General features: G+C 45.7%; 1 protein-coding gene across 7 annotated transcripts in view; it reads left to right on the top strand.

Moving 5' to 3' along the window:
- ANKRD11 (ankyrin repeat domain containing 11) overlaps window positions 1-13,758 on the top strand; it is a 116,341-nt gene that overhangs the window by 70,381 nt on the left and 32,202 nt on the right. For all 7 annotated transcript variants that reach the window (XR_014176224.1, XM_081963081.1, XM_081963079.1 and 4 more), the window contains one exon: window positions 13,324-13,468. Coding sequence is in view for 6 of the 7 variants with exons in the window: in XM_081963081.1 (XP_081819207.1) it covers window positions 13,382-13,468 (87 nt within the window). In the remaining variant the exon portion in view is untranslated. The remainder of the gene's footprint in view (window positions 1-13,323; window positions 13,469-13,758) is intronic.

The following is a 13,758-nucleotide window of genomic DNA, read 5'->3' as shown; positions in this document are numbered from 1 at the left end:
ATGTGTGTTCTAAAGGACATCCCCAGTAGACATAAATAAACTCTGTGGATCAAAACGAAAAAAGAATCTTGTTTGTTTCACATGTTTCCATTCCGACTGACCATAAAAACAGCATTTTGAAATGCTTAGTGGTTGTGTGTGCAAGACATGCTCTTTGGTAGTTGGAAGGTAATAGGATGCAAATGTGAATCCCCCCTTGCCTTGCTTTTTCCTTGCAAGATAAGGCAGTCTGGGCTGCAGCTTGTTCAGTCTCAATCAGCCTCTTGAGTGGGAGGCCTCCCTGGTGAGGCTCTCTGGCCCTTGCCTTGTGCAGAAAAACACACCCACTTTACACTTAGGAGGTTTGCTTGTGGAGCAGTGGAAAAATGCCCTGATGGTGACCCTTTTAGAAAAGAATAACCAGCTGCAGTTTTTGTTTGGGCCACTCTTTGACAGCGAGACCCTCCAGATCTCCAGTCTCCAAAAGGCTGCCTGTCCTTGATCGAATGAGAGGCAGTGAAATCCACACGCGCCTCTTTTCTTCCAGCGGCTGTCATGCATTTACCTGAGCCCACGTTAATAATTGCCAGAATGTACTTTTGTGTCCATTATTTGATTTTTCTTCCTCACAATGCGCAAAAGTAGATAATGAAATCAATTTGCTCACTTCATAGATCCATGAAGTTGGCTTGAGCCACGTTGCCAGGAGACCACAGGCCAGGCTGCCTCCAGGGCTGGGGTTGGTGCAGGCGGCACTGAGGCGGCAGGTCCTACTGCCCTGTGCAGACAGCCTTCACAAGAGGGAGAAGGAAGCTCCTTGGGTCAGGAGAAGGCGGTTTACAAAAGCAGCCAGAATTAGCACACCAGATTAAGAAATGAGAACAGCAGCGTTTAGACGCATCTCATGCACTTTGAAATAGACCAACCAAACACTACAAAAGTTAGTTAGCAATCAAATGGCCATTTGGGACAAATAATACAAATATGCAGGGGCTCACCTGAAAGCTAGCAGGGAAAGGGAAAGCGTTGGGCCTGGAGGGAACCATAGCCGTAGGGCGAAGTGGTTGGGAAACTTCCTGGCGTAGCTGATGATGTAAAAGGAAGAAAAGCTGCAGCCCGTCCTGAACTCTTGCTCTGCATCCCAGCATGAGAAGGCTTAATCCAGGCACTCCTGCTGAGACTCTAGAAGAGCCCAATTAAGAAGACAACTGGCTCCAACAACGGCCGAGCTCCCTTTTGGTCTCTTCATGGAAAGAGTAATTTGCTGTGGATTAAGCAAAAGGTTGTGGCTTGTGGGCAACTCTTATTTCAGGGATTTGGAAATATTGCTTGTTGTTGTTGCAATCATTTAAATTTTTTTATTAAAATAGAAAAGTCAACATTAAAATGGTCTGCCTTGACACCCTTCTTAAAACAAACTAAAGGATGGGAACAAGTCTTTGGAAGTCTCCAGAGGCATCATGTGAACTCTTGCGAGGTTCTGAAGGTTTGGAAGCTGCGTGTGAAGGGGCTCCAGGAGCTGCCCTGGATGAGCTACGCAGCACCCCCACCCCCCCACCAGCAGGAGAAAAATGCCTGAAGGGAAGTGGCGCATGGCAGATCTTTGGGAGCTCTGGGTGGGGGGGGGGGCGCAATCATGCTCTTCCCCCGAGGCTTGTGCACCTGGGAAAGCAGCCCAAGGCAGTACTTGGGAGTCACAGCCCAGGCACCAGGGCTGGCGCAGAGGCCTGGAGCAGTGGCAGCTGGCTGTGACTGCTGAAGACTCTCAGCCTCTACTGTACTTTAGCCCATTTAGGGGCTGCTGCTGCCAAATGCTCCAATGTAGGACTGGACTGTGACTTTGCACAACATTGCAGCAGACCCCCAGCTCATGCGTGGCCTGCGCCAGGCCTCCCAGGGCACTCTGCTTAATGACCATAACGGAGAAAAGGCAGGATTCTACTTTGAATTATTTTATTTAAAACATGTCCATCTTTTTAGGTAGAAAATATTCAAAAGAGAATAGAAGTATTTTAAGTAAACAAACTTTAAATAAAATAATTAAACTGCAGCTGAATTAGTTCTGCTTTTCATTCCCTGGCTGTCTGTGAGAAAATTCAGCAGAATGACTCACTAGTTGCAGAGCCAGTCTTATGAATGCAAACATTCTGGAATTTTCAGTGTTGAGAGTTTGAGTAGTGTCATACTTTCTTTGTGATGAAGCATCTTTCCAGAATATAAAGAAATTTGGAGTTTATATTTAGCATGAACCTTGTGATTGTGGTAATCCCCTAATATTTCTCTGTTTAATTTTGAATGGTCCCTGCAATCTCTTGAAATGAGCTCTAGGGCTAATGCCTTCATGCTGATGAATCAGCAGAACTGTTTGCTGTGTGACTGGTACAATCTCATCGGCAAAACAGGAGAATCATTAAGGCCCAGACAGGACTTTAGACCGGCCATTACACTGGTCATCTTTCTTTTAGGTTAAAGAAAGTCTACAAAGGCAGCACCCTTCAGGAGAGAAATTTGAGCGTGTTATGCTTGTAAAGATAAAACATGCAGTCACACTTATTGTCAATAGAAGAGAAGATATTTACACTCAGGATTTAACTGTGGAGCCTTTGGTGCTTTCTGGTTGGTGGTTTGTTTGCTTGCAGACATTTCATTACCCAGCTAGACAGCATCATCAGTGTGAGTGAGTGCAGGCTTACAGCCCATTTATTTACATTAGCTTACCCTGCTAGTGGTGTTGGTGTAGTGCCTTGAATGGGGTTTTGTTTTCTGCTTTATTGTTTGTCTGGTGCTAATCCCTGCTCGAGAGCCAGTTTGATGTAGTGGTGAAGGCATGAGGCCCTGAGTCCCAGTCCTGCCTTAGGCACAAAGCCAGCTGGGGCCCTTGGGCCAGTCACTTTCTCTCAGCCCTAGGAAGGAGCCAGTGGCAAACCATTTCGAAAAACCTTGCCGAGCAAACTGCAGGGATTTATCCAGGCAGTCTCTGAGAATAGGACACAATTGAATGACAGAAAAAAAATCTTTGCTTATTTGGGTGTTGGCTGCTGGAAAGGATGTGTTTTTATTTCCTTAGCTTTTTTTGTTGTCTCTTTTGAATGGTGTGTAAATGTGGTTTTTGTGTGTATTGACGGCTGATTTGGCTGATGCCAAGTTTCTAGGAATTCCCTCGTGGTTTTGGATTAGGTTGATCTCATTGTTTACCAGTTGAAACTATGGTTGAACTGAGGAGTTTTCATTGTGTCCTACTACGAAGGACAGGCAGTCAGAAGGCTAACAGAGTGTGTCCATAAACACGAACTAGCAGTCAGATAAATCTATTTTTGTACCACAGCAGCATGCTTCTTTTTGTTAACACATTTCCTGTTTTGTTAAATATTGCAAGCTTTTCTAAAGCGCCTATTTTTTGCTGTAGTTCTGGGTGATAGAAAGGACTTCATTTAGAGCAGGCATGGAAACATCCCCATCTCTTTGCTACTACTAGCCAAGTTTGGATTAAGCTAGTTTGAGGTAACTTGATAAGTTCATAATACTTTTCATCTTACCCTTTGAATTCAGGACCAGAGAAGAATTCATAGTATTTATCTTTGTGCTTTTACTGTATTCCCATAGGGCAGATAGAGAACTTTCAGCAGAGTGTTATGTGAGGAAGAAGGAAGCTTCCCTGGGCTTCCAACCTTTCAGGAGACCTCATGAGAAGAACACAAGGGGGGGGGGGGGTCCTTCCTTCCCCATCCTTCGGAAAGGTTCCGCTTTTGGCAAAAGCCTAAAAGTGCCCACAGGTTCTTTAATGATCTCATTGCCTAACGAAAAGGGATTCCTCTTTTAGGGCTGCTGCTCCATTAAGTTCTTTGTTTGATAGTTGGGGATGAAACAAACTCATTAAGATACCAAGTTCTGCTTCAGAATAGTTCAAAAATACTGATCCTCATTATTATTATTATTATTATTATTATTATTATTATTATTATTATTATTATTATTATTATTATTTATTAAATGTATATGCTGCCTGATTCCAAATGACTTGGGGCTTACAGATAAAACTTTTTAAAAATATAACAATAAACAAAAATGAAGAGTGAAAATGGGAAGAGTGATCAAAAAAGAAGATGAGAAATTGGATTTTCTAGATGAGAATGCAAATTAAGCAGGAAAAACATCATAATAAATAGAAGAGGTTATACTGGAATGTCACACCAAGGTTTTCTTAACCTTTGCCTTTGCTCTTTATTCCATAAAGTTCACAGGAAGCATTTAATGACAAATGCATACCATTTGTTTCTGCCTTGGCAGTTACGCTTGGTTCTGCATCATTCACAGAAGCCTAAATTTATTTGTTTAAAATTTACAGTACCCAGAAGTCTGCATGCTTGTTACTTAATCATCCTTTTATTTATTCTCAGTATCAATTAAAACTATGCAATACTTTGTGTTCCCAAGTGGGAACTCAGAAATTGAAGGAAAATAACTGTAGCCTGAAAGTTATAAAATTGTTGGGCTTTCTTTTCTGTGTACAATGGAGTTACCAGGGTTTGTTTCTCTCCATGGTGCAAAATAAAACCTCACGACAGGCACCCATTTTTGCCTCCGAAGTGCCTTGAGAGCGGCCTCGTCCATCACGCAGAGCTTTCGGCTGTGAGCCTGAGTGGATAATTGAACCTTCTCCCCTTGAAGCTTGTAAGTAGTCGGTGGAGCTGGGAGCAAAGAAACAAACGGGCCTTTCCTTCAGGGGCCTTTCTGGCTCCCTAACACGGGGCATAAAAGCACGCCCCCCTCCCCCCCCCTTCGCCTTGGCTTATTCGGGGCCTTTGCAGGCTGGCCTCCTGCTGCGGCAACTCTCCCGCGGTTGTCCTGGCCAAATCCCCTTGGCAAGGCTGCTGCTTGCCATCCAGCTCTCTTCCTTCGGGGCTCTCCCTTCCGGGCATGTTGGGCCATTCTAGTCTGGATGCCCTCAACCAGTGCAGATCAGGAACACACCCTCGCCAGCTCTTACGGGTTCTCCTAGGCGCTGCTTGGGGTGTCCTTGCTGCCCAAGGACTAAGTTCAAAGATTGTGTAGCCACGCCTCCTGCTCCCCTCAGAGGCTCAGTTTAAAAAACTCAGTCGCCCTAAAAGGACGCAGTTGGGGAGCTCCAGTTCTTGGACAGCACGTTCGACTCTCCAAACAGCTTAGAGTAGCCTCTTTTCTTATTTTTGTGTTCAGAGTGTAGATTAGGAAGTGTTAGGTTTTCTTATTTTCTCCCTTCCTATAGCCTTCTGAAGCGCGGAACAGGCAGCTTGGAGCGCAGCTGCCTACCGCAACTACCGCGGTAGAGGCACCACCGGAAGGCTCGTCAGTGGCCGCTGGCGAGCTCTGGGGGCAGGTAGGTAGGTTAGGGATCCCCAAAAGCTGTCGGAGGACTGTTTTTAGCCCCGGAGGCTCTGCTGAGCCCTCCAGATTGCCGAGAGCTCCCCGGTGCGCTCCAAAGCTTGCGGAGGCAATTTTGAAGGGGAAAAAAGTGGCACACTTTATTTTTCAAGCCGTTTGAATTGCCGCAGCCTGGTCCCACAGCAGTTCGCCGCTGGGAGGGCTTCTTAATATTGGGATCTTGCTCTGGGGCTCCAGGCAGGTCGCCCCCTCCCCGGGAAGACTATTAAGAGCGGCTGCAGGGAGTTTGGCTTTTCTCTGGCCATTCCCTGCCTTATTCCAGCGCAGATCTTCCAATTTTGGCGCCAAAAATATTGCTCGCTGTTATTGATCCCTGCCGAGCCCCATTTCCTCAGGACTTGGACTGAATTAAAGGGGCCTATTATCCAAAGCTATATCACATACAGGGACTAATTACAACCAAGCTGTGATAGGGCCGGAAGTGTACCATGGCCAACAAGAGTATAGCTGAAGTCAGGGATCAAACTGAACCTACCTCTAACTAAAGTGCAGCAGGCCCAACCTTGCTGCTAAAGGGGACAGTGCAGGATGCCTTGCAAAAGGGAAACATCCCAAAGCCAGGAAGGTCTCAAAGGCTGCAGAATGGTTGGCTAAGAGGAGACAGAAGGCCCCGGAGAGACAATTTCAAAAGGCTGTTTGTGCCCAGGCGCAAACTGTTCAAGTCAGGGAACCACCACCAGCTCAGGTTCCTGCAGACATCCCTGTAGTGGATATTTCACGGGAGGGCTCTCCCATCTCTGGCGGACGAAAGGGACTTTGGTTTTTCTCCCAACTCCTCCAGGGCATCCCCCAGGTCTCCTGATTCCTCCCTGGAAGAGGTGGACATGGAGGAGGCCTGCTCTCTAATGGGGGAGGAGTCTCCCCCTTCTGGCCCTATTTCTGGGGCCACTCCTGAGTTATCCCAAGCGATGCAGGAGGTGGTTGTACGGACGATATCGCAGGGGATTGCAGATGCCATCCAACAGCTGGGTCTCACCTTGCCCCTCCAAAACAAGGCCAAAGCTAGGGTTCAGACCACAGGAGCTCACACTCAATCCACTGGAGCCTCCCCTCCTGCTTCCTCAGCTGTCAGCGAGGTGTTTGAAGAGGAGGGTGGTGGACAGGACGCCCCTGATCTATCAGAGGATGAGCATCCGGCCCCCCGATGCCCCCGCCTTCTCTGGCTGCGTTGGCTGCGCGCTTGCATTAAGCTGGCTTATGAGCAACAATCCAGAGGTGTTCCTCTTCGTATCACAGCACACTCCACGAGGAGTGCCACAACTACAGCCGCTTGGGCCACTCAAGCCGCCTATTGAAGAGATCTGCAGGGCAGCTACCTGGTCCTCGCCATCACCGTTCATTCGGAATTACAGACACGACTCCTTTGCCTCTGCAGAGGCTTCATTGGGTCCTTGTGGGTCCTGCTAACCAGGACATTCCTTCTTCCCACCCTGGGACTTCATAGCTTGGGTATGTCCCATGCTTGGACACTCCAAGCAGCGCCTAGGAGAATGACCATTGGCTTACCTGAATGGTCGTTCTCTAGGCGCTGCAGGAGTGTCCAACCGCATCCTGGGGTCGCCTGAGGGTGCGTGACTTATCACCTCTATGGCGTAGACTTTTCTCCATACAGCATCCTTCTGGGTCTCATACCTTCGTTTTTTAAACTGAGCCTCTGAGGGGAGCAGGAGGCTACACAATCTTTGAAGTCAGTCCTTGGGCACCAAGCTGAAGGTAACCCATGCTTGGACACTCCTGCAGCGCCTAGAGAACGACCATTCAGGAAAGCCAACGGTCATTTTAAGCAGAATCCCAGGGTGATGGAAGTTGGCAGCAGTTAAATGAACTTGGCATTGGAGTTCCCTTGCAGGTTCTGCTCCCAAAGTGCTTGGATTGCAGTGGCTCTGACTGGGGTCAGCAGAACCTCCAAAATGAAGTTGCAGCCTAAGAAGGCCTTAAAAGCTGCTGTAGCTTCCTGTCCAAAGAGAATTTTGATTCCATTCTTTTATTTCAAAAGCCCTGATCATTTCAATGTAGTGTCTCCTTTGACTCAAATTAGACTCCCAAGGCATCAGTGGAGTACACTTGGAGTGTACCAGGCAGAAGGGATTTTCTGATACCTTTTTCGAAGATGTTTTGAGTTGCCGGTCGGGTCTCCTGCCTGGGGTCTCCATCCAGTTAGTAGCTACATTTTAAGCTTTTTAGGCACCACCCAAGGGAGGAGCCTGTCCTGAATTAGAATGGCAGAGGGTCTTTCTACAAGTGTCTCTTCAGAAAAAATATTATCTAAATTTGTATGTTTTTGGCACACAACTAAAACTAAATAACACTCTGGTGGGGCAGATTTTTGATGGAAGCCATACCATTGCTATGATGTTATAATATGAGAAAAATGGATTTTTAAAAGCTGCAGGCCCAGAAGTGGCCTAGAGAAGAACCCGTATTTCTGGGTTTGAAGCAAGACTTCCAAGACCAGAGGTTCAGGCTTCGCATTTGCCTAAGGACTGAAGTCTGATCAAATTAAAAAGCATGTAATTATCACCCAGTACTTGGCTTAGCATCCCACGTGTGCCGGTGCAGGAAGAAGAGATAGAGCTAAAATGCCTGGAGATATTACAGCAGCTTGTAATAACTTGTTTGTGGCATGCATTATTTCAAACTTTACTTACTTTAATAGGCTTTTCATCACAGAGGATCCAGAGTAGTTTCAAAAAGTCTTGAAACCACACAAAGGCAACAGTGCTTAACAGTACCATAAACATTGAACACAAAGCTCATTTTAAAACAAACAATATTCAAACTTCAGGGCCGCTCACTTCCACAAATGCTGGAGTGAACACATAGACCTCAGCTGGCCTCAGCCCCCATTCTTCTCCAGCGTGCCGAGGAAGAGCCGCTGCTCAGAGAAAGGGAAGCTTTCCACAATGTTTTCACTACCTTTCGCATTTTGTGTATGGGGGGGGAGGAAATGCACCCCCCCCTAGAAACATGCCCTGTTCCAAGTCCGCAGCTGCCTTTCAGCCGCAAAGAGCCCTGAGTGACAGGAGACCATGCCAGTCTCCCAGAGGGCAAAGCAGGGGAAGCCGGAGGGAGGGAGGAGCAGCCACCGCTGGGTGGGACCTTCCAGCTCCCCACAAGGCCCTGTCCCATCACTCTTCCCACCCTCCCTTAGGGGGTTGCCGCAATTTCTCTATGCTTTTCCACCCAGAGACATTGACCATGCATAGGAAGTAGGAGAAAAACCATCTCTCTCTCTAAAAAAAAAAAGCTTTATGAAATCCCTGACATTTAAACTCCTCAGCTGCCCTTTTGTTGAATCCTTTTTCTGAACTTTCCAGGGCAGCTTCTGTTGGGCAGGTGGAGGTGGTGGCTCCTGCAGGTGGCCAGAGGCCCCTGCATACTGCCTGAAAGGCTTGGCCTTTCTGCTTATTCTCAGGGCAGGGCAGACTTCGCTTGCATGTGAGCCTCCCCTTCTCTTTAATCTACACCTGCCCAACCACAAGAGGGTTTCCCAGATTGAAAGTCAGTGGTGATTTATAGGCTGCTTTGTATCGGGAAGTTTCTCCCTCCCCCTCAATCCCTTACACTCTTTTTCCCCAAAGAGGGACTTCATCAACTGGTTTAGGAAAATGATTTTAAGATGGGAATGGTTGTTATTTCAGGTTGAATAGGTAGTGATACCTAGGCAGGGCTCGGTGGAGTCCGGTTGCACATGCTTAGCTGTTCGCCAGATCTAAATGGGAATTTTGTTCTCTGTTCTTGCTGAGAATAATTGGAGGATTATATAGTATGTTTCCAATCCTATTTAGGTGTCCATAGAGACAAAACTGCTTGGACAAGACTTTAGTTGAGCTGTCTTGTTTTCTAAATAATATTCTGCATAGAAAGCAGACTCATAGTTTAGGAAAGTAGATGGGTCAGAAATTCTAGCTGACCATTTTTACAAGACAAGACTTTTAAAAATAGAAGGCAGAGGCCATTCCCCCCCCCCCCTCTTACGGGTAGAAGGCTGGTTCAAAGTGTGTAACTGTAACTCTTCTCGTTCCCCCACCTCAGACTCCTGAACAATGTGCTGTAAAACAAAATGGAGATTTCAGGCACTGCTGGTAATTGTTGTGCAAATATAATACTCCCTCCAAGCTGCTAAATAGGCCAGTGCTCTGTTTACACAAAGAGGCAGCCAGCTTTCCAAGTGTAATGAGTCAGCTACATGAAGAGAAGGGGTGTGGAATTAATCTGGCATCCGTCTGGCTGGCTGTCAGAAAACCAGGTTTTCAACCTCCCTGTAAAATAGGTATATAGCCTAACTACAAACGGCTCTCTTGCTCTCCAGGACAAGCAGGCAATCCACCCACCCACCCCCTCACCCCAGTGTAATTGAACCAAATGCCCTTCATGGATTCATTTTGAACTGGACTATATCCATTTGGAGGAATATATTCAGAAAGGGTTGAATGTCCAAGCTCCTGTTTCCCACATGCTTTTTTTAAATCTTATCTTAAGTGCTTGGCTAAAGAAAATGAAGATGCCTGCTGATGTGCACAGAAACTCTGTCTGAATAAGGGACTCTTGGCTTGATTATTTTGGGGGGACTGGCTAATTGTTTCAGCCATCACAAAATGAGGGTGGAGATGATGATGCAATACATGCCTCATGCTTATTGTGAGCCCAGACCTAACCCCCCCCCCCCCATTTGACAATTGACTGCAAATTTTGAATGACCTCTGGCAGTGCTTCTCAACCTTGGAAACTGGAAGACGTGTGGACTTCAACTCCCAGCTTTGCTGGCTGGGGAATTCTGGGAGTTGAAGTCCATAGGTCTTCCTGTTTCCAAGGTTGAGAAACATTGATCTATGAGATTTTAAGGTAAAGGTTCCCCTTGCACATATGTGCTAGCCGTTCCCAACTCTAGGGGACAGGGCTGATCTCTGTTTCAAAGCCAAAGAGCCAGCGCTGTCTGAAGACATGTCCGTGATCATGTGCCAGCATGACTAAACGCTAAAGGCGCAGGGAACGCTGTTACAGTCCCTATTTTTCTACTTGCATTTTTTACGTGCTTTCAAACTGCTAGGTTGGCAGAAGCTGGGACAAGTAACAGGAGCTCACTCCGTTACGTGGTGCTAGGGATTCGAACTGCTGAACTGCCGACCTTTCTGACTGGCAAGCTCAGTGTCTTAGCCACTGAGCCATCACGTCCCTATGCTCCCTATCTCCCTATGAGATTTTAAAGAAGCAATCTCTGAAGAAAGGGAGCTTGGTTGAAGCTTTAGGATCTGAAGGTGTTTTAATGGGGCTTATGTTTGAAAAATGAGCATTTTGAAAAGAAGAAAAGGCATACCGTCTTTGTCCTATGCAGGAATAGTTGGGGCCTTAACTAACCATTAAGAGTTGCCAAACTGGGTGATAGTTACTAAATGAGTATATTCTGAGTGCAGCACTACAGGGCATGTATCTCTGTTTAGCAATCGTATTTTGACTTGCAAGATTGCCTCTGCATTAGAAATCCTGTCCTTTAATGGTCTAAACCTGCCTGAGGTAAAATTGGATTTTGGTGCCCAAACTGGCAAGTACTTTCCTCAGTGCTAACAGGGAATGTTGCACTTGCCCATTGATGCGCTTAATCTGTCAGTGTGGTCTCCTCCTCTAGCTTCCTAAAAAGGACTGTATGATGGCCACGATGGGCAGCCAATGTTAATAGAGTTGAAGATGATCATAGCATACAGAAGACGGTCCTTTGCCATGTGAGAGGCGTAATTCGCAAGCAGTGTAAATTAATAAGTGAAAGGAAAAGTAGGGCAGTATATAAGGAAGGTGCAAGAGGCAATGGGGAACGGAAATGCTCTTGTATGAGTGAAGGGTGTGCAGGCTAGATTGTTGCTCTTTAGCAGGAAAGGGCGTATAGGTCTGCTTGGTCGCTAGTGCATTTATTAAAACCACATATAAGGAATGTACCTCTGACACTTGTGTGTTTTTGATGCATGCAATGTTGTTATTGTTGACTGAGACCCCGGGTGTTCTGGGTGTATTAAGAGACTGAGAGGCCCTAACCATTGTAGCCGAGTACAAACGGGCTTGGAAGACTTTCCCTGAAGATCGGTTGATTAGTACCAACTATAGAATAGTTTACAAACTGTTTTGATCTCTTCCATTTCCGCTTTTGAGTCTTGTCATCAATGTTTAAGTTGAATACCATTTGCTTTCCCTAAACCTTCGTCATTTATATGGCATCAGTATTTATGCTTCACAGGTCAAAGGACTCGCCAATCCAACAAAAGGAAGGGGGTCCATTTGATGCCTGCATACAGGAAGAGGAATTATGTTGTGCATATTTTCTGGCATCACTTTTTATCCTTTCCTTTGGTTGGAGTCTATTGTTGGCTGAATTGTATTTTAAATGAATATATCTTGTCTTTTCAACTGGCTTTCAAGGCTGATATTAGAAGCAAAGGATTATTGGGGATTTATCTATTTAATATTTTAGTGTTGGCTTTAGTGTCCAAGATACTTGTAATTCAGAGCTGTAAATGCTACAAAAGGTCAGGAACCTGTAAATAGAGCAGGCCAGATATCTGGCTGAATAAAAGAAATTCAGATAACTCGCCCTGCACGTTAATGTGTTACTCACCCATGCTGTAAATGAAATTTCAGCTGCTTTCATTATATTATAGAACATCTCACTGTCACAATTCAGTAAAATAGAAGAAAATGATGGTAATTATAACTTAGTGTAACTTGTTTCCAAGATATGGATTTAGGAATTTTTTCTCTTGAACCCTTATTGTGTGGCTTATTTTGTGCTCAGTCACTGGACCTCAAAGCGACGAGAAAGCTGTTGTGTTTTTCATGGAGCTCTTACTGTAAGGAGAATCGATTTGAGCCTGGTATACGTCTCTCCTTGTAAAAAATTCAAGATTCCTTAGAGGAAAAAATGATTTTTTTTTAAATTCACCTCCTTTCCCCAACCCAGCTCTAATTAGTGACGATAGTAGAGTCTCCCTGCTCCTGAACAGCTTCTTTCAGTTGGCTTGGAAAGCTTGCTGCATACATTTAGCCAAATAATGGGCTATGGCAACTCTCTCTGTGTGGTAGGTAGTGAGGGAAACCTCCTTTGGTGCTGTCTGTCTGTCTCCTTTGATTAAAACAAAGCCGCCTTCCCTGATCCATGTGGTTGAATTCTATAGTGACTGTAAAGTCTGTTGGAGATATGTTACAATGTTTACTACTACTATTACTACTGTTGCTACTATGTGCTGCAAAATTCAGTTGTTTTTTTAATCTTGTAACCAAGCAACTCACAGCACGGGTAACAAAGCTTTGTTCTGTGCTTGTGAATTGTGCTTCACCTGAACTTATAGGACTTATACATACATACATACATACATACATACATACATACATACATACATACATACATACATACAGGTAACCCTTTTCTCAGTTGTGTGAAAAACATTAGGTGCTGCCTTTATAGTTTCCCATCTTTGCTTCCTTCTGGCAGCGGTTTGATATCAAAAGCAAATTTCTCTGGCAATTTACCATTTGCTATAAATTGCTTTATGTGACACTCCCATGAGCAACAGGAGAATGCAATTTAATTGCATCAGGCATATGAACAAGCAATTACGGTTTGATGGAAAAGTAGGTGCATGTTTGCATGCACATGTATGCAGATTAAAAAAAAAAGATTATCCCTCTAAGGAATCCAGAAAAATTGTCCTTCGGAGCCATTTTCTGCATGCAAAGATCTGCCTCTCAGGTGGCCTGCATTCCTTCGGATGTGAACCGGAAAGGCGGTGTCCCTAGACGGCTGCCATCACGGCTCTTGCCTTGTCCGCGTCCAGAGAGGCTCAGCCCGGGTCTCCATTAATGTTAGCGGTCTTCCCCCCCTCCCCCGCCCTTTTCTTCCAGGTCATGGCTCACCTGTAGTGTGTTTCCTTCTTGCAGACAGTTGATGATGAAGCGAGGGCAGCATAAATGAAGGACAAGTAAGGAAGGCAGAACGATGCCCAAGGGAGGGTGTTCTAAAACACCACAATCGGACGATTTCTCTCTCAGCAACAACATGGTGGAGAAGCAAACAGGGAAAAAGGTAATGTGTCTTTTTCATGTTTTCAGTACTTGGGCAAATTTTGCTGGAAGAAGAACCTTCTTCACATGCTTTCCCCCCCCCCTCCTCAACCCCCCCCCCTGCACCTTCTCCACCTGGCAGCAGCCACTTACCAGCCTGCTGATGAGCCTCCTCTTTCTGACTGCATCACTTAGGGATGGGAATTTTCCAACAGAAATTCAAGGACTACCTGACTAGAGCTGCAGATGATAAAACAGGTGTTGCTGCAGTCTTCATGCAAACAGCTGTTTTTCTTCCCACCAATGCAGTGA

Source organism: Natrix helvetica, assembly GCF_964273705.1.
Source record: "Natrix helvetica genome assembly, chromosome: 10".
Lineage (NCBI taxonomy): Eukaryota > Metazoa > Chordata > Lepidosauria > Squamata > Natricidae > Natrix > Natrix helvetica.
This window is presented reverse-complemented; position numbering and strand designations above follow the sequence as displayed.